Source organism: Aptenodytes forsteri, unplaced genomic scaffold (genome assembly GCF_000699145.1).
Source record: "Aptenodytes forsteri isolate BGI_AS27 unplaced genomic scaffold, ASM69914v1 Scaffold106, whole genome shotgun sequence".
In the NCBI taxonomy this organism is placed as follows: Eukaryota; Metazoa; Chordata; class Aves; order Sphenisciformes; family Spheniscidae; genus Aptenodytes; species Aptenodytes forsteri.
The window spans coordinates 1,343,764-1,365,351 of record NW_008794080.1 but is presented as its reverse complement, the minus strand read 5'-3'; the positions used below and the strand labels follow the sequence as shown (position 1 = coordinate 1,365,351).

At 39.6% G+C, this 21,588-nt stretch overlaps 1 protein-coding gene across 1 annotated transcript in view; it reads left to right on the top strand.

The window, feature by feature from the left end:
- The window catches only part of GRID1 (glutamate ionotropic receptor delta type subunit 1), a 580,739-nt gene that overhangs the window by 127,567 nt on the left and 431,584 nt on the right, over positions 1-21,588 (top strand). The window contains exon 3 of the mRNA XM_019470222.1: positions 13,986-14,043. Coding sequence (XP_019325767.1) covers positions 13,986-14,043 — 58 coding nt within the window. The remainder of the gene's footprint in view (positions 1-13,985; positions 14,044-21,588) is intronic.

Below are 21,588 nucleotides of genomic sequence, written 5' to 3'. Positions count from 1 at the left end.
AGCAGCCTCTTTTATAGAATGAAGGAGTTGAAATATTCTACACATTTTTTTCTGTTTGTTTTTAATCTGGTCATTTTCTTGTTCCCTGCTATCTATAAAGCCTCTCTTCCTTAACAACTGGACTCCAAGGGAGGGGAAAATGAAAACTTACAACTTGTAACATTTTTATAGATCATAAGGCTGTTTTAGATCGCTTTTATGAGATGTTTTAAAATTTGTAAGTCGTGTATAAACAGCCTTATGATCTATAAAAATGTTACAACTTGTAAGTCGTGTATCTGGGGACCTTCCAGAGCTAGATGCAAGTGTTGCTGCTTATTGGGCAGTTCCCATTTCTAATTGCGTGGGGTTCTACGATGCTAAAGCTGTAACCCATAAGTGGAGCAAGACTGAATGTGATTTTTTTGGAGCTGAGAACAGTACTTACTTATTTTCAAATCTGGGGCTGGAGCACTGGACAAGAATTAAACATTGGGATAAACAAACATTGCAAAAATCTGTGAATCTTTTCAGGGATTAGGAGTGTTAGACATGTTAGTATGAATATTGCCTCCATTGGATGGTATGTATGCAGAAATAAGTGTTACGAATGTTAACAGAAGCTTAAATGTTTCAACTCCATCAGACTTGGGATTCTTGCCTTTTGCCTCTCTCTGTTGGTTTAATAGAAACTCCTGCTCTCACTTGCAACAATAGAATCTGATTTTTTCTTTGCAATTATTAGGTCCACTAGCTCAATTCCTTTTACTTATAAAGTGTTACTTGTTAATTTCTTGCTTTATTAGTTTTTATTGCATTAACTTTTGCCTTCTGTAAAAAGGTCTTGATTAACCAATGGGAACATCGTAACCTGCGAAGCAGATATAGGTGTAATCTCAAAGTTTTGTCAATGAGCTGCCTCAGTCCTTGGGGAATCGCTGCAGGAGAGACGAGGTCACTTACTCAATGGAACCACTCGGTCTTTAGCTTCTCTCTGGAGAGCTGGATATAAAGGTGGCAGATATAATGAGGGCACTTTTCTATGCGTTTGTGCTCAGAGCAGTTAAATGCAATCACGCACCCCTTCCAGACATGTCAGAGTAGCCTCTAGGGATCGAAGTTGGTGAGATCCTGCTAACTGCCAGAGCTTGAGATCATTTAGCACCTCACAAGATCGGGCATCAGATGGCAACAACCTTTGTGCAGTGTTGACTTGGACAAAATTCAAACTAGTGGCCTATAGCAAAAAAACCTGCTTTTTTTGTAGAATTTGTACTGCTAAGGTTTTCTCTTTAAAGCTTGGCAATCCTGCTGTCACTATTCGTTTTTGCACTGCAGGAACAACATCGATCTTCCCATTGTGTGTGTGATGCAGGAAGGGAACAAGGCGTGCAAGATTAGTGGCTGTGCTCTCCAGGACAACATCACTGTCTCTTTTTGGACAGAAAAACTAAAGCTTGAGATGACTAGAGATTACGTGCAATCCAAATCAGTCAAGTCTTTGTTAGTTTGAAAAGATCTTGTATTTTTCAGAAGTCTGCATCTGTGTAAATTGGTAGGGATTCCTGATCATTAATTAATGGAGATTATATGGTGATGGAGAATAAATTTTCATTTTGACAAGCTTTCATATGACAAATTGCAAAAATTGTCACTCTGGGGGGTGGTGGGGGAAGACGGGTGGGAGTGAAAGAGGAAGGAGTCTGGATGTATGTGAAATCCTACGGTTCTCACCACTGGGTGCACTTACAATGTCATTGTTATCTAAGATAAAAAGGGTACTAAAGAAAAAAGGACTCTTCTCTGTTGTGGACTCTAGAACCTCCTATGGGTGCTTTCAGTTCCCTCTCAGTACAATAGGAACAGGGTTTAAGATAATTTAGACAAATGAGTTTCAGTTCAGTTGTTAGAAGACTTCTAGTCCTTGCTTGTTAGAGGACTGGAGGGCTACACGGAATTCACAGGTCTGTCTTCAATTTTCTTTTCCAAGACGAAAACTGTTTCTGTGCTAGCAAGTTCTTGGCCTTAACTCACAACTGCTAATTATCCCAGCCAACTCTGCTGTCCTGCTCCTTTGGCTGAACGTCCAAGGGATTACTCGTCCAGCTGCGGACGGGCCTCCCCAGCCTGTGTACTGGAGATGGCACTGACCCCAAGGAACTAGCTCAGAAATTCTTTGGCTGTTTGCGGTGTTGGTCTTTCCACCTATAACTGGGGTTGTGCGATGGACACAAGGCAAGTTTGTTGCTTTTCTTTTTTTTCTTTTTTTATTGTTAGTTAGCACAAGAGTTGGCCATATGTAAGTAAAGTAGTTTCTATTGAAAGGAGTCTTCTGTTGACATCATGGGAAAATGAAGTGCAAGGGTGGTAATCTAAAGGACCATACAACAGGATTGTATCTTGATATTATGCTCAGAAAAATGCAGAATGTTGGGTTTTTTCCTCCTTCTGCTATGATTTAAACAATAGTAGTCTAACTTGGCTTTCATTGCAAGCCTGTTCCTGAATGATAGTCTTCATCAGATTTTCACCCAAAACTCCCTTTGGCTTTTGGTGATCTAATCTATTCCTGCAGTGAATCAGCCAGTTATGACCGATTTAGATTTAAAAAGTTCAGGGGATTGGTTGGATAAAAAGCTGAGATCCCCATTTTCAGACATATTGTTACCTCACATAGAAAACATTGGTTCAAAAATGGCTACATATTGTTACCTCATATAGAAAACATTGGTTCAAAAATGGCTATTGCAGCACATTTTTTATTGATACACACCTGTACCAGTTGCTGAAATGTGACACAAAAGCCTTCCCTGTAATAAAGAATTCTTTTTTTTGGATGGATTTTGCCTTTTGGAAGTAGACTCTCTATTCTCACATCCATGCTGGTGATGGTTCAGAACAGGAATATGCTTTATTTTCATCTCATAGAGAACACTGAAGAATACGGAGCTGATGAAAGTACCAGTACCTGTATCAGTTATTTTTTCATTGATGTGACAAAGCTGCATGCCCAGTTGCAAGCACAGGGAGACAGACGAACCAAAAAGGTTAATTACTTCTCATTTTCTTACCCTTATGTTTATTTCAAATGCTCATCGCTTTCAGTGCCTGAAGGTGGCCAATTAATCTTACGTACTTTTGTTTCTACCGAAAGAGTGGTTGTGGTGCATCTCGCTGTTCTTTATAAAGGCATGAAAAGTTCTGTACTGAGGAAGAATACCAAAAAGAATAGAAAACCATTTTGCTTTCAGAAGCCTTTTTGAGGGGCTGTTTAAAGCTAAAACTTTTAGGGAACTTGGCATGAAATTTCTTCCACCAGGGAGATTGTGGGTTATGCTTGGAGAGAACCATGGTCTCTACCTTTCTTCAAAGTAGAGTCATTTCATTCCCTGCAAGTTGTATTCAGAGGTAAGGCTTTCAAACAGAAACCCAACACCAGGGAGCCAAGCCACCTCCCTTACTACAGTGTCTATACTTCCCAGCTTCTCCGTTGCTAAATGATTTGCATCACAGTGGATTTGTCACTGCATGCTCTGACTCTTCCCTGGCCGTATGGAAGAGGTGATGGAGCTCTGCCTGCTATTGCACTATTCATTTTCATAGCTCCATGAAAATAGGATAAATCAGTGTGAGTTTCTTTTGTGGTGCCCTTAAATCAAAAGCAAGCCACATGTTTGTTTTTTATGCTTATTGCCCTCTCTTCTATTTTTTGTCATCTCAAAATATTTTCTTTGAGAAGCTATGTGGATACAAAAAATTGTCTAACAGCAATTCTTCTGGACATCTGCAGTCACTGTTAACTATTATTTTATGTCTACTACATCAGAAACAAAAATAACTTATTAAAACAAGTATAAGAAAATCTTTTCTCTCTTTTTTTAATTTCTCATCCTCCAAATTTTTTCATGAATTCTCTGCTGCAGAGTAATGTTAGAGTTGCTCAATATTCAGTTTCACTGTCTGAAAGTTGCCTCTTGGCTGGCAAAGAATTGGTAATGAATCAGGAAATTTTTGTTGAAAGGGTGCCAGCATGAAGTCACCATGCAGAAAGTAGAATCAGAAGTTCAGGAAGTTTAATTATTAGGAATGGTGTCTGGCAGATAAAGGCAAAGTACTTTAGAGATGGACCTAAAGACTCGTGTAAAGGGATCTCTCTGTCATCTTCATCATAAAATAATCAGATTTTAAAATATTTTAAGAATTCTTCCTTTTTTTTTTTTTTTAATAGGAGACCTCTTTATTCCTGTTCTTCTATCTTTTCCTTTGCGGTTAAGAAGTATTATTCAGAGCCACCAATGATGCCTCATTTAGGACATCTCAATGTCCTAAAAGGCATAAAGGTTAAAAGGCGTAGCTGTAACAATACTTCACAGTGCTGTGTAAACTGTGCCAGTGATGTGGTGTTGAAAAGAAAAAAGCAAGAGAAGCAAAATAATAAAATGAGTTTTTGATGCAGCTGCATTGCCTTTAACAGGTAATCTAAGCAGTCCTCTCAATGTCTCTTACAGTTTACCTTAAATTCATTGAAGGGAACTCCCCAATCAGCTGGTTACTCATAGGAAGTGTTTTTGGTCAACTACTACAAAGAAATTTTGGGAAAAGAGATGTTTTGTGATGCTCTGAGTGATTCTAGTGAAGCCTCCCTGGATTCATAGACCTATTCCTAAATCTGTCAATTGACATTGCATTGTTTACTTTCTTACTGGGAAGGAGTGATTTCAGGTGAGGGAATGCCGAATTGCTGACATGGAAGTATCTGGGAAATGTGGCTTACTCTTCTTTGAATAAGATGGAAGGCTATATCTTCAAAATTGAGAAACATACTGTATGGCTACTCACCTCACTAGATGGAGGATATGCTTTGTAGTTTCTTTCATGTTTATCCTGGAGGAGGGATGTGGTGATAACATGACTGTACTGGGCTCACGTGGTTTTCAGTAGTTCTCAAGCAGTGTACTGGTGGGTGAGAAGCTCTAGAAAGGTTTTTGTGAAATATGTATGTGTAAAAAGCTATTTATTTTCAAGCATAATATGACCTGGGAAAAAAGCAGAATATTTCCAAATACAATTTTGCTAGGCTTTGCTTCTTGCCTCACTTTTGGAAAGCATTTGTTCGTCTCATGTTGTGATGCAGTATACCATGTGACGGGAGAGTCGGAAAAGAGGCTGTTCCCTCCATTCTTTTACAATATTTGGTTTGGTATGTATTTCTCCTTTGTTATTGCGCTTTGACAGTTTAAAGTGTTAAAGCCTTCCATTAATAAATACCATTTATCAGAGTTAGAATATAACAGTAGTGAGAAGTGGTTGGGGTAGGTTAGCAAGTAGAATACCAGACGTGGACTCAGGAGATCTCTTCAGCTTTGTCCCTGCTTCTTTCACTCTCCAGGGCATGTCCAGTTTGCTTTGCCATCGCTCAGTTTCTTCCTCTTCAGAGCAGGTTATTGACACTGTTTTAAACTGCTTCAGGATCTGTTTGTATAATCTCATACAATGAGATTTTTCTTTTGTTTCCTCTTAAAGTTGCAGTTAAATGGTTCTTTCTATTGTTGGTTTAAAAAGACTGGAGTTGTTTAAAGCTTTTTTGACTGCTTTCCCTTTCTAGCCAGGTCATTTCCCTGGACCTGAATTTGATCTGTGGCCTAGAAGAAACTTGAATAAGCAATGCTAAGAATTAACGATTTCTCTGTTTAACAAGTTGTGATGAATGCCCTTTCTTACAAGGCTTGAAAAATACCTAATTTTTAAAATAACTCTCCTTGGATATTTTTGTGCATTCTCATTCTGCAGTAGAGGTTAAGATTTGAAAAGCAAGACTTCTCACACCCTTTCTTCCTGCAGACCTCTGGTTCTCGAAGTACAGAGCTGGTCTTTACTGGACAGGGTTTAGATTGAATATAATGAAGCTGATGGTGAGTGGTGAAAGATTTCTGTATAAAATAGCAAAAGGAGTGACAAGAGCATTCATGTGATAGAGAGTATCATCAGCCTCACTGGTAAAGGAGATCACTAGCCAAATGAATGAAGAATGGGAACTTCATCAAATCTTGCAAATGAAGTTTATGCAAAAGAGGAATGATAGTTTATTAAAGCCTCCTAAAGTTGAAAATGTACATATTTCCATTTTAAGCCTGTTACAATTGTGCATAAGTTAGCATGCAAAAGTCAGTACATATTTATTGTATAGCTCTTCAACTCCAGTACTTTTTAAATTGCTGTTTAACACACAATAATTATCGTATTCAACTTTAATTAAATGTAAAGTTATGCATATTGGAAACACGACTTACACATTTTTCAGAGTGTAATGATTACAAAGTTATTTTTCTGGGCATTTCAAATGTTAGTTATGAAAGTAAGATTCGGTATAATTGTTTTGCTTTTTATAAGAACTGGTTCTAGTCTAGCTCTCTTGACCCATCACTCTTCTCTGTCTTCCCTACCATACTAAATAGGATTTGTAAGTCTGAAAAACCAAGATTGAATTGTTAAGTTCCGCTACTCTGAAACCCTGCCAGCTTGTACTCAGTAATCCCAGAAGAATTAAGAAAAAAGGGGATGGACTGTGTCACATTCATTCACATCGTCTTAGCTTGTCATCGGGTCACAGGATAAAGGGAACAATTGCATAACTGCTAAGGCGGAGAGACAGGCGCTGTCATTAAGGAGCTGTGAATTAAACAGGCTGCTCAAGTATGTATGCGTGCAGCCCTTGCGACAATGCTAATCACCAAGATCTCTGTATGCTGAAGGTCTTAAATTGTGGAATCTGTGTGCACTGAAGTTACCATGATGCCACATTAATATATATGTCTTTTTCAAATTCTACTTTAATGGAGTCAGAAGGGAAATCCTTAAATACAGACATTGATGTGAAACTCTTCAGCAGCACTGTGTAGGTTGAAAACGTGCTTTGCAGTGAGGAAGCAATGCCTCTCCTGTTGGAGACCCTCTTATCTCCTTTACTCCATGAAGCATGACCCCAACCCTGTGCACTCTTACCTGCTTACCCACTGTACACTTCGTTTCCCAAGACGTGAGCCTGCATCCTCACCTGGAAGAGCACAGCTTGGTAACTGGATGCTGTTGAAGGGGGGGGGAAGGTGGAAGGAGACTTTGGTCTTGTGCATTATGAGGTTTCGTGTACCTTCTGGCCATGCTGATGTGCAGATAAGAAGCCACTCGATGCAATTGTGCAAGCTCTGTTCTCAAGGTGGATCAGCTGTGGCCTTGTAATGGGGCAGCAGGAGGGCTGGACTGGCAGCTCTAGGGGCAAAGATGCCCCACAAGCCTCAGACTGCTTGTCAGGGTTGGCCTTGCTTGTCGCGTTCATTCACAAGCTTTCAGGTGTCTAACTGAATTAGTTAGAAGAAACAAAACTGTGGAGACCCCCTGGGAGAAAGGGAAGGGATTCTCATTGCAACTCTGAACTCTATTTGCATCTATGTTACTGTGACCTTCCAGATGGCATGTTGCTCCGTTTTTTTTTTTCCCTAGATGGCATGTTGCTCCGTTTTTTTTTTTTTTTTCCAGTGGAATGCACCCTTTGGGGAATTTTCCTGAGGAAGAATGAAACATGTTTGAAACTGCATTCCATCCTAGTACCCTGCGAATGCCTTGTAAGCAGGACTCCCTCGTCTGGCAAAAAGCGTCTGTCAATTAAGAGCAACTTGGGTTAGGCGTCCACATGCCAAATTAGCTTAGTTTCATTCAGCAGCCGCAACAGATTTTATTTAGCAGGCAGTCTGTTCCACGTTTGGATGATCTGCTGACATCATGTGCTTCCTTGTTCTAAATCATCTAGGGTGAAAACTGGGATTTTGTCATGCATTGAACACATACATACATTTACTCTTTCTAACCTACTAAAGCAAGATGGAACTCACCTATTTTACCTAAACCAGCTCTTGACATGCATACGCACATCATAAATACTTTCTTTGAAGAGTCCAAGACATAGAACATATACCAGCATTCACATTTACAAACCTTCAGGCTCTTATTGCAAAATGTTATATATTATGGAACAAGTCTCCTGCTATTTCAAATATTTTCAATTGTGATTTACTTGTTTAAGCTTCCTTTCCCCTCACCTTTCTACTTGCTTTAGTTTTTCTTCCTTTAAGCTTTCCAGATACTTTTTGTGCTTATTTCCCCCTATAAAGACATAATCTGCCCTGCGTGATATCACAACTGGTGATGGAGCTGTAGCTAATTGTGACCTTATAAATAGGAAATTTAGGGTTTTTTTAAATTTTTTTTTATGGAAAAGGAGTGACTAGAACATAAATTCGTTAGTAACGAATAGCCTGTTTTTATCTGTCATATATTAAAAGAAAATGGGAAAGTATGGGAAATAGTGGCAGGTCTGATATTAAAAGAAAATGGGAAAGTATGGGAAATAGTGGCAGTTCTTATCTGCAGGCATATCTCCATTGATTGTTTTCTGGTTTATGATTTGAAACCAGCAGGCTTTTTAGGAATTTTCATTGCAAGAAAAATACACGTACAACATCTGCGCTCCATATGTGAAACCCTTAATCTCCAGGTATGACTGGTTGCTATCACACTGTAGTAGAGTTGGTTCCCCAGCCATAAAGCTCTCTCCTTCGAACAGAGGCAGTTAAGATTGGCATAGTTGTGCTGTCTCTCTCTGATGTGCTCTCCTGTCTGATTACAGTAGCAGCAGTGATACTTGACTGAAAAATCGAGAGAATAATTTATTTCATGTCAATGTAGCTTTTAGTTTCCTTTACTGGAGTTGGTCCCCTGCTTTAAAAGGGCTCAGAGACCAATATGTTTGCTTCATAACAACACTTGAGGAAGAGAATTCACCTTTTTGTGAGAGGATTTCCAACCCATGTAGTGCCTGGGCAATGGAATTACAAAATTGGAATTATTGTCTGGCTAGCAAAGGGGTAAGTCCAACTTAAAATAGGGGATTTGTGCTTGTCCAGCTGTGCATCTACTTTAGGACTATCAGTTACTCTGTCAAGTAGCAGGCTTCTTAATGATTTGAGAAAGATGTTTTCATGGTAGGAATTGCACTCTAACTGTCCTGTTTTTCAATATGTACAAACAGCTTACCATTTATATCTTTATTTCCACAATGCAGATAATTTCCATTTAAAACAAACAAAACCCCTGTCACTTTCAAGGTAAGGTCTTGTCATTAATGCGAAAACCCCTCTGTTGGTGTGAAGATACTTTGAATGACGCTGGAACAGAATTGTAAGAATGTAAGAACTTTTGCTTTCACTCCCAATCCCCTTGAGTTTTAACAGACATACAATGCCCTCGAAAATCAGCCCAGCTCCAGTAGTTTAGGACTACCTCTTGGGTGATCTAACTTACTAGAGCAAAACCTAATGCTCATATGTTGCTTGAATCATGTACACTGTAATGCAGGAACTACAGGTGAGAGGTTGAAGTTCAGTTCTGTTTTCACTTGGGACCAAATAAAAATTCCAGAGAGCTTTCTTCTTTCCTGTGCTAGGAAGGAGCCAAAAAAGTGTACTGTATGAGCAGCAGGTGAGAGTGTGAAACGTCCTCATTACAGTTGAGATGGACGTAGTCTCCCAGTGGGGATGTATAATAAAATTCTTGTATGTAGGACGCAGTAGGTACACAAAGATTCATCTTTTCTGAAAGTGTCTGCTGAGAAATATATGTGGAAGTAGGAAAAAAGACCAAACACTGTTCTGTCTCGTCTTCCTCTGCTTTGTGCAGCCTTCCTGCACAACTGTGCCTTTGGGAAAGGGGTAATGTTTCCACAGCTCAATCTTTCAGTTACTGGGTCAGCCTGTGGTCCGCTGGGGATGTGGCTTTACGTATTTATCACACCCATCTTTGTCCTGTGGTTCTGATCCCCTTTAGGGAAGGGCTAGCAAAGCCCTCCTAGCTCAGGAGGTTGAAACTGTGTTGTAACTGTTGCTTGGAACATAGAAAGGAAGGGACAAATATCTTCTCTGTACCGATTTCCCATCTGCTCTCCCCTTCTCCCTCCTCTCTCCCCCCCCCCCCCCCCCCTTTTCTTTTTTTCCAGAAGCAGTTGAACTCTGGCCTCATGCCAGTGGGTACCGAACAAAATGAGAACCCTCAAATGTGTTTGCGAATATATTGGTGAAGATTGGCTGATGCTTTGCTCTCTGTGTGATTTATATTGGGAGCTATGAGGTTTGATCTGGTTAGGTGGCTTAGTCTATTTTTATTTTATGCTTTTTTGTCTGTGGGTTTTGTGACCAACTGCTGAACGTTAATTTAAAGGAAATCTTATAACCAGCAATGTAAACTATGTATATTTTTCAAAGTTATAATTGAAATGGAGGATGAATGATTAGAAGTAATATCTGCTACCAGAAAGTTTGTCTTACTAGTTCCTTACGCAGTAAGCTATGGTAGAAGTGTAAGAAGCTGGAAGACTCTTGCGCAGCCTCACTTGATCAACAGTAGTAAGACACAGCATTGAGTGGCTCTAGCTGTGGCCAGCTATTTCCTTCAGTCCTAGCTAGACACAGCAGCAGCTCATATCCTCACTGGTGGAATCGGGAGCAGTGAATGTTTCTCCCTGATTGTCAGTGGTCATAGTAGTATACTGTAAAAATGACTCTTTTTTTTTTTTTTGACCCGCTAATATCCGGTGACTGTGTTTTTCCATGTGTAACTTTCGCAAAAAAGTCGTGTGCTAGAAGTGTTGGGGATAAACACTTCTGGTATTGAGACACTTCGTGGGAATGAGTAAATCTTGCAGTTTTCATTTTATATAGACTACAGAAACCAGACTTGCAGGTGCATTTCCAGACTTCAGAAACAAATCAGCAGGTACGCTACAGTGTCTGCATTCCATTGACTTTCTGCTCTGTCTGTGAAGCACCAAGGGCACCTGTGGCATTGCATGCAAAACAAATGTGGCATAGAAAGCACTTTGTAAATGAAATTACGTGCCTTTTTCAGTTGCTTGTACTGAGGAAGAATTTGGAATAGCTAACTAGGAAAGAAAAAATGTTCCTTGTCTGATTTGTATGCCATCCCAACCCGGGTTCTGGTTGCATATAAACAAGCATTACTACAAGACAAAATGCGTGAAAACTTTTAAAATATATAATGCTGTTCTTTATTGGATCAAAGTACTAGCAGTTTTTTTTAATAGGCATGTTACTTTTGCTATCATTCATACAGAACACTTCAATTAATTTTTAAGTTTTATGCATAGTTCATGGAAGAAATCTGCTTCAAAACTGCCTGCAGTTATCAATACTCATCCATTTTATTTTGGCTGTGGTGACTAACGTTTTTGCTTACTTGACTATACAGCGCTTAAGGAAAGGCCACAGTTCTTAATCAAGATTCTAAGTCTTATGTATATTGAGATAATTCAGTAATTATTAAAATGACTTCCTTCCTGCCTCATCTATTTGTTACTGTAATTCATGCTTAATAATTTGAGAGGTTGAGAGCTGTTGGCAGAAAGTCACTGTTTACATGTATTAATTTACTGGTTTATTATGGTGTTCTGTGAATTGCAGTAGTCAGTTCTGCCCCTTCTATCATGGATTTATAATCAAAATATAAAAATTAATACCTAGTTACAGACATAGATATTCAAGAAATCAGTGAGATGATATAGCATAAACAGTAGTATTAGGATACCAACCAACTGACTGGATAAGCCAACCAGAATTAGAGAGAAGCATTGTGGGAGAGGCTGTTGAAGTAGTAAGCCAAGTCCTTACAAATCATATTATTTTGCATGAAAAGAGGTGGATATTTTTAATGCCTTATTTATTGTTTGAACCTCCAGCTTCTGGTTTTGTTGGCCGTGGGGGGGAGTGTATTGGCTCAAACCTCTTGAACACTTTACAGTCACTCCCCCCAACCCCCCTTTAATTTCAAACTGAAGCATCTTTGTGGACCTCAGCACAGATGAGGTTTTCTTCTGCTCTAGGAGGCAAGGCGCTGCTGGAATTACTGTGTGCTGAATACATGGATCATAAGATATACACAGGCTATGTCCCTTTTAAAACTTAGAGTAGCCTTCTGTGTGATCTGAGTAGCTCATGTGGTGTTTTTCTGTTACTGTTGCTATGCTCAGCTATACCTGCAATAAATAGCAGAATTGAGACGAGCATGAATGCCTTGCCCATATGACTAGAAAAAAATGTTCCATGTAAAATAAAAAAACCCAGCCAACCCCTTGACATCTCCTCTCCTCCTCTCATACCCTAAACTGCAAGCCAACCCTGCCTCAGGTTTGACTTGGAAGTAATTTAGCTCCATCTGGCCACAGAGGTCATATGAATTAGTCTCAGCGTTGGAACAGGTTAAATCCTTGAATCTGGAAACTGCTACTTAAAAGTATTTAAAAAGAAGATCAAATACAAATGCTGCACTGTAGTTGTCATCCTGTGTTGTATCTGGCGTGATGAACCTTTTGAAAATTGCATATTCCACCCAACATCTGTTATTGCGGTAATTATTTTGGAGGCTTTTTTTAAACACTGAGGTGTCAACAGTTAGAAATCCTATGGTCCTGCTTGTGAGTCCAGAACTGTAACACTTCCAGTAGTCGTGTGGCCCTAAAGCATCTATCCTAGAGCAACTCTGGGATAGAAAAAAGAGTTGTGTTAACCGGGTGGTGTGAGGAGGTGACTATTTCAAACTGTTTAGATTAGATTAAATCGAATTTAAAATCCAGATGTTGTAGGTGTACACAAGTTCCCCAATCCTTCTGATTGTGAGGTGCAAACAATTTAAACAGTTTCCTGTGAATTGTTTTTTTCCAGTATGGGGTCTTGCTCAAACTGTGTAGGCTCGGAGTTTCTAACATATATTGCAGAAATGAGATCATCCAAACCATTTAAAAAGACACAGGTTTAATTAGAAATTTTTGCAAAGATAAAAAGGGGACATTTGTAGCTTATCTTGACTAAACTTCTGTCTATTTTCTCATAGTATAAAGCAGTACAGGGCAGTGTTGCTGATGTAGATATGTGATCAGGTGCTGCATTAAAGAATTCGGGGACTTCCTTGGTGTTACTCCTAGCACAAGGTGGTGGACCCAGTTATAATTTGAGTGGAGAAAATCTGCAAAAACCCAAAATATTTCAAAACCTATGGATCCAGATGAAACCAAAAGAGGTAGGAGTAGAACTGACTATTATGGTCTGTGCTTTCCAAATCTCTCTCAAGAAGAGGTGACGGGTTGATGAGATTATTGTAGGGTAGAACATGGAACAGTGTTCACTTAAAAAGGTTTGAACAGTTTTCCTATGCTTGCTCAGACTCTTGGGCTTCTGGAGTATGCCATTAGGTGCTGGGCTGGCCAAGGGGTGCAAAGGTTTCCTAATTTCCACCTTGAAAGATACTATTTTCCAAAGAGTAAAGGGAAGAAAACAGAATCTCTGTTTTAGCAACCATCGCACAGCGAAGGACCTGTTCTGACACTTGCAGTTTTAAATATGAAAGAACATATAAGATAAATGAAAACCACAATTTAAAATAATGAAAGAAGCTATTCAGGAAACTAATAATGAACTCGGGGGTTGGGGGGGGGGGGGGGGGGGGGGAAGTCCAAAATCCATGGTAAGAAATAGTTAAAATAAGAAAAGGAGGTTATGGAACAGTGAGTCATTTTGCGAAGCGCAGCAGTCTGATGTCCAGTTTCCATAAGGTCATGTCATTTTCAAAGGGGTACAACTGCTGTGTAGAAATGATCTGCAGGAAGGCAACGTGGTGACAAAGTTCCATGTACTAGACATTTCCTCGAACTATGAAGCTCGTGTATGTATTTGCATTTGCTTACGATAATGGCAGCTTCAAAATGCTACCTGCCACTGTTAAAATTTCTGTTAGCGTTTCTGTTGTGTTCTCTGAAGCTAGCTAAAGGTTAGAGGGAAGAAACTAATTTATGTCCCATTAATTAGTAGCACAAGAATAATAGCCAACATTTATTTGAGGACTGAACTTTAGGATTATTTGTAAAAGCTGCAGAATTAGTCAAAACTCAGGAGGATATCATAGAATCATTGAGGTTGGAAAAGACCTCTAAGATCATCGAGTCCAACCGTCAACCCAACACCACCATGCCCACTAAACGATGTCCCTAAGCGCCTCATCTACACGTCTTTTCAATACCTCCAGGGATGGTGACTTGACCACTTCCCTGGGCAGCCTGTTCCAATGTTTAACCACTATATCCTCCCAGGCATAATATTCCCCTAGGATTGCCTTAAAATACATGGCTTAGGGTTCGGTGCTCAGACTGTCATGACTTGTTGACATTTGATTGTGGGGCTGTTTTTGGAGGGTGGGCAGGGACATAGTGATGCTTATACTCTAAAGTTTTTTTGTTTAAGTAATGCAAAGTAGAGCGCTCTTATTTCTGTCCACATTTCCAAAACAAGAGTGCAAAACTGCGTTATCAGCATCTGTGTTTTAAAATGAGTCTTTCGTTTTGGTGAAAAAAAGAATAAAAGCAGTTTGGTTACCATAGAGATACATTCCATTGTGCTCAGTTTGTTCCATACCCTGTGGCGTGTGGAGCTTACAACTGGACTGTAGTCTTGCAAAGCAACAGGTTTTGGTTTCCCTTCCTGCTTGCTGTCCTCAGGATGCAGCAGCAATCCAAGTGTTTTGAGATGGAGCTTTCCTTTTTCCCTTTCTCCCCTCGGTCCCCAGTGCTTCTCCATTACGCCCAGGGACTATTACTTCCCCCAAGAAAACTCCCAGCTCAGGTTAAAGAAATAAGGTGAACTGCTACTATGGCGATATGCAAAGACATTAGAGTGCACAAAAGGGACCTAGTGTTGAAATGTGAGCGAGTGCAGTATGGAGGCTTGTTTGGCTCTTACAAATAAGACACAGAAAGGCGAGAGTGATCATAGTACAAGCAAGAGTCATGGCATCATCTTGTGTTTTCTCCCTTTGTCATGCTGTTTAACAACCAGTATTGTGTCAGTGCCTTAACTAATGGCAATTTTAAGATCGGCTCTGGGAAATAGGTTTGTTTGCCTGAAGAGGACCATGTGCATTTGTTGTTCGGTATAGAGAACAATCATTTGCTGCTTTAGGGCTGTGACTCACTGAGAACATTATTGGGTGCTTTGTAGGTATGGAATTGGAATCTGGTTTCCATTAAATCGGTAATGACGTGCGTTTAGTCTTTGAATTCTCATGCTCTGGAAGAGTTAACCCAAAGCCCTGTGAAGTAAATACAAAGACCCTAGTGGCTTCTCGGGACTTTGTGTCAAGCTGTTGAGCTGGGGAGCCTATATGCTTTTCTACTGACAGTCCTCCATGAGACGGTGCATGAGGGCTTGTTTCCTGTCTTGGTTCCACAATCATTCTGCATTGTTTTGTTGTTGTTGTTAAAAAACACCTCACCAAGCAACCCCCAGAGAATGTGTTCTCTGGTTATGTCCATTTTTACACTGACCAGTGAGGTTTCATAAGGCAAGAAGAATAGAGTTTCATCCAGTTCTAGTGTCGATGATGGCTGCTGAAGAGTACATTGGAGAAAAACTTGAGAAAAATTTGGTACGGTAAGACAGATACTTACCTGGAAAACTTTTAGAATGACAGGAGATTTACACCACGTTGTATGCTGGGTCTTGGACCTCTCTTGAATAGACCTGTTGCAAGCCCATCAGTATTCAAGAAAATTTTCATTTCTTTGATAGTTTGCTTTAATTGCCTTTCTGCAGTTCATTCTAATTTCAGGTTAATTGTATACAATTTGATGACAATATGGTGTGTCTACCAAATACAAATTCTCCAAAGTCTTCAAGCAGCATTTTATCTTAATGAAAATGCCATTTGGAAGGGAGAAATGTGGTTTAAAAGCAGAGGTCAATTTTGGTAGTTAATGAGTTGGTGTAAACGAACAGAAATGTCTTGCTAAGGGATGACTTTTTTAATAGCAAAACATGGTTTTTCTCAGTCAGGTCTTGCAGTGACTTAGGAAGGTAGGGTAAGATCTTTTTCTTATGGCAGTTTCTGAGGTGTACTTTGGCACGGCTTCATGAATCTGGCCCATTTCTGTTACAGATGAGAAGTGCCCCTTTTCTTATAGCCAAGTATCTTGTTGGCCAGAGATGTGAATATAGGGACGGGGGGATGGAAGCAGCAGAGTAAGCAGAATGAAAGCTCAGGTGAGTGTTTCAAATAATCCATGGGGACTGAGTAATTATGTATGACTCTTAATGAGATGAAGATGTTGTAACAGGATTTTTCTGAAGCAAGAAGAAAGCTGATGTTCAACAGACTATGAAAATGTAATGTGGAACTGTAGTCCAGTGCTAGCTTTGTTAAAAACCTACAGTGCCAAGTTGAAAACATTTAAGGCTTAATCACATGTCGAGGGAAAATAGCATCGACTGAAAGGGTGGTGATTTCCAATTTATCCGTGGGAAATGACATTGTTGCATGCTTTCTTCTCTTAAAGGGGGGGGGAAAAATCCCTTTTATTCTGCATGGTTCTTCATCCTGTGCTGCTCATTTGACGTTGGCCAGGAAGCAGATAGGATTTGGACACTCACTCAGCCTCGACATAGGGACAACTGTTTTTTAATTGCCCAAATGGAGGGGAAAAGTTTGTATCCCATTAGCAATCCTCAAAGACTAAAGCACCATAAAGTGTAATCACTTAATGTGTGCCTATACTATTAAGCACATTTGAATGAATGCTAATGAATGACTTATAAAATGTAACCAATTATGAAAGTCTTGGGGCATATCTAAATAGCGTTTGTTTTAAATTTCAGAAACAAACATCAAATAAACAATGAAAATAGATTTGTATGGTTAGTCTTTTTTCCTCTTGGATGGAAAGTAATTTCCTCTTTTGAACAGAATCTTGTACCATAAGCAGCATATTCAGTGAATGGCAATGATATTTAATTGGTAAACTTGTGCAGGAAGTTTTTTTTTTTTAAGTGAAAAATTCTTTTGTAAGAACATTTGGTCTAATGCCCTTTTTTCTTTCTAGCTGAAACCGTGACTTCTGTTAGCAGGAATGCTAGCATCAGAATACAGTTTTTTCTCAAAGAGAACCTTTGGCAAATGATTGAGCTGTGACAGGGAGATTTTTCAAATGCCAAATGGGAATTAGGTGCACAGTTCTCACTGACTTTCAGCATCTAACTGCCGTTTGTTCTTTTGTTAATCTCTATTTTTGATCCGAAGTAATTGGCTTCTGCCTGTGTATCTTTATCTCCTTCTGTGAGGCATGTGTGAGGAGGAATGTGTTGTAGGGAGATTCGGACTGTTCATCAAAAAGAGCATCATCTGTGTGCTGGCAGTTAGTTGAATGTGACAGCATGCTGAATGTGGATTGCAGACCTGCAGAGTGGGAGAGGATGAGAGCAGGATTCACCTTCTGGTGACCTTATTATGCCAGCAACCAAAATGAGTTGCTCAAATATGTAATAACCAGGTAGTGGCTGGATTCGATGGATTCACTGCAAGCTACGTATTGACTTCCAAGGCATGGCTGCTCTGGCCGATAACCTCAGACACTGTCCCGCTCTTGGTATCTGCAGGCTTCTTGACTTAGATCTGAGATAAGAGGTCTCGATTTTGTTGCTCTTTCAAAACTTAAAGCAGCTCTTTGCTGCTTCAGAATGGAGGGAAAAAACCCAACTCCCCACCCAAAAAAACCCCCCCAAACCAAACCCTGCAAAGATCTCTTAAGAGCCTTTGAGTTTGAATGTGGGAATGCTAGTGCAGTTACTTGAAGTAAGGATCTTCTTGTATTAAAGTTTCAAAAAGACAAAAGTGTGTGTTAAAGCCTTTTTAACGCATTTGTTACAAAACTCCAGTGTCATGCTAAGCAAATTGCCTAAACCAAGCTTTCTATAGGTTGCTAATTCTACCTGGATTGTCATGATATCTTAGTTTGATTTGCAAAACTCTGATCATTAACAGGTATCAGAAATATGGCTGGGAGCTGAGCTAGACTGTGCAATAGATCATATGATCTATATGAGGATCCATGTCTGGGCTGATTTTACTGGTTTTGAAACGGGTAATCAATGTTTTGTATGTACGCCATCCCATGTGTACAATGGGTGCAATGAGTGAAACCTTCTTCTAGCATTTAGATGCTTAACAAAATTAACACCATAGAAAAAATCCTCGTAGGAAGTGAACATTTGTGTTTGAAGGTAAAACTGTGAAAAATAAGAGGTAGGCATAGACGTGATTTTTCTTGTTATTCAGTCTGCTTATTGAGTTCCATTTTTTTTTTCAGTGCATTGGATGGCATGGGAGGAAGGCTTATGGGGGGAAGTAGAATCATATAATTAACAATTGTATTACAATGCAAACAAGGCTGAACCAATTCTGGTTAGGCAACTTGTGCTGTGTAACTAACTTTTTATTGTAGGGGTGTTTGTGGAGGTGTGTGCAATTCTATTGCAAAGCAAATAACAGTGGGTAGTTTATAAACATTAATTAAGCCATGTGGGTTGTTTATAAGTGAATATTGTTCAATAGCTAGGAATCAATTACACATTATTTTTTTTCAAAGGGCATTCAGTGACATAAGATAAGTCAGGACACGGAGAAACTCCCTCGGTTCTTGACTCATAGCCATAACTACAACACAATAGTTCTAAGTAGTAACTAAGTAGTCTTCTGTTGTTTTGAGCGAGGAACATTGCATTAGGTTTCCCTGTAATTTCTAGGTAATGGGTTTTGAGCACTGTATTATATAGTTTTATGTAATATAATTGTACAATCAATTTAATAAAATATATTAAAATATAGACATTAAATGATACAAGTTACACAATAATTGGTATAACTTTAAATTTTATATAATTTTATAGCACTTGTATAAGCTCAAAATACTTTGTTTTAAAATGGCAATTTCAACTTCATAACATCATTGCTGATAAAGAACAGGATGGGGTGCCCATAGCCCTATAGGAATACCACAGTACATTAAGTGAACCCGTTTGCCAACTGGCTGGTTCTGTCACGAGGGATTCTTACTTCTGTCAAGCAGAATTAAAGACTATGGGAGGTATTTACATGTGGAAAAAAAAACCACCCCAAAAAATAGTGTTTTAGGTCTACACTGGGCATTTAGAAAGTTGAAAATTCTATGTAGAAGTCTCTCCTTTACCAAAACATAGTGGTATAGAGAATGTATGATTGTTGCATTGTGGTTTGTGTTTTGTTTTGTTTTTTTTAATTATTCTTTACTAACTTTAGCAATTCTGAAAATGGGGGGAGAAATTGCTTTGGGTTGACAAAACATGACAATATTTATTTAGTGATTTGAAACAGCTGAAAAGGTATTTGGGGTTGAATTAAACATTTTGTTTGGCCCAAATGATAGTTTCATTATATTGATGTATTAAATATATTGTCAACAGATGTAATGCATTGTACATGGAGCTTTTATTGCTTTAAAATCAGTATGATGTATGGCTAAAAATCAATGAAAGGGCTAAAAAAAAAATCAATGTAAAGGGCTAAAAATAAATGAAAAATTGAAAAGCTTTGTGAGAAAACATCAACAAAACTTTGTCTTCAGAAATGTGCAGACAATTTTATTTTATGAAGACAAACCTGTTGAAACTTCTTACATCACCATATTGCCAAATCCTGGTGTTACTCTTATGTTCTTTTGGCTCTCTGAGTTGAGAGGAAAACCTGGACTGAGAGACTTCACCTAGCCTCAGCTTTGTATCCTCTTGAAGTAAGCAGCTATTGTGAGATAAAATGCTGTTCTGAGTCTTAGAAGTTCCAGAAAAATCTACTTTTGCCTTTGTTAAAATGGTCTCAGGGTTGATAGGCCCTTGGCAGCTATGTAAGCGTGCACGCCAGCCTTTCCCCTTTAGCTGCTTCTACTCGGTTTTACTGTTTGGAAATGAAAATTATTTTCAGATTGTGCCTTGCCCCGCTTCACAGCTCCATCCACTGTTTGGCTCACTTGGCTGCCTTAGCTTTAGAGAGGCTGAGGGTGAGATAACAGAAGGATGAGCAGGTTAGGGCCGACCTGTGGCACGGGGAGGGCTCTGTGGGAAAGCGGCTCAGAGCCTGTCCAGCAGCTTGGCACAAAGCACCCTGCTACTTGCTCGTGTTTTGGAGCTGTCACTTGACTCTCTTCAGAAAATCAAAAACTGTGATAGATACTGATCTCCTAAGATACTGTACAGTCTAACAAGTTATGTACTATGCCCAAGAAATAACTGGCTCATAAAGTATATCTGTGTATTTGGAGCCACTGAAAAACTGGCCGGGGATAAAGTGTCCAATATTGCCAAGAGGATAGCTACTATTTAGAAAAAAGGTAAAACATGCACTAGACCTATAGTACTTGACTCCATTGCACAAAAGAGACTTTCAAGCCTTTAAGTTCGTTGTCTAAGGGCTCTGTTTGGTATCTGATGTGCTGTAATGGCTGAATGTCAACTCGTACAAAAGTGGTATAAATACTGTCAGAATAAAGCTCACTTTGCTAAGATCTGGGACAGGAAGCTCCTGCTGTGCAAAAGCCACAATAAGGAAAGTCTGTTGCTAGCGATGAGAAAGCTGAGTAGGAACCCACTTAACTCAGATTGAGGAATTACTGCTCTGCTGAACTGGATCCAGGCAAAAGTGTTTGTACCTATAAATTACTTGAAAGTTCTGAAATTTCTGAGGGGGAATAAACCCCTTTGGTGTGGGCTTGGTATTGGGAATAGGATGTACTTCTCTGGGACTTTCAGACCACTCCTGTAGCATTAATCTAACCTATTCTGATGATTTTTTTGTTGTGATTTAATGCCCGTCTTGCTCCACAATTGTCTGCCATTCCCTCTAGGTACCCTCGCCTCTGGAGCAAACACAACAGAGTATATACTGACTTGTGAAGGGCTTTAGGCATTATGAAAGTTTAGCTAGGGGAAAAAAAAAAAGGACAAAGAACAGCTTTGAGGTTCTATACCTTGGTAGACGTATCTTCAGCTTCAAAACTTTGGTTAATCAGTATTTTGCGGGGTGGGGGGAAAGGAAGAAATTGTCTTGGCATGGGAAACCATTTAGAACTGGAAGTGAATGGCTCTAAAAGCTCAAGAACTGTTTGCAGTTTTCTGGACCGCTCATAATTCAGGGCCCTGATCCTAAAGCCACTTATGCCAGTGAGTAATATTTACTCTAATTAGTTCAGGGGGGTTAGGTAAAGTTTCTGCAAGTAAAAGTTGCTCAAGTTTGGAGCCATACTGTGGCCCATGCCTGCTCAAAACTCCCCTTTTAAAACTGTTTGCATATTTCATTGGAACAAAAATTGGTAAAGTAGAAATGCTAAGTGGGAACTCGGTCACCAAACTTTATATAAATTTCCCCTCTGTTACTTCTAAAAATGGTTGGACCATGAGAGAGCGTGGTGAAACATCTCTGCGTTTCCCATCGTTATGGGATTCTGCTGACAGATGAGGATAGTCTCTGGGTGCTCTGAGACCTGCCACAGCTCTGCTCCTGGGCTTCTGATGTGTATTGGGTTTGAGTGGCAAGGTTTTGGTAGCGGGGGGCTTACAGGGGTGGCTTCTGTGAGAGGCTGCTAGAAGCTTCCCCCATGTCCGATAGAGCCAAAGCCAGCCCGCTCCAAGACGGACACGCCGC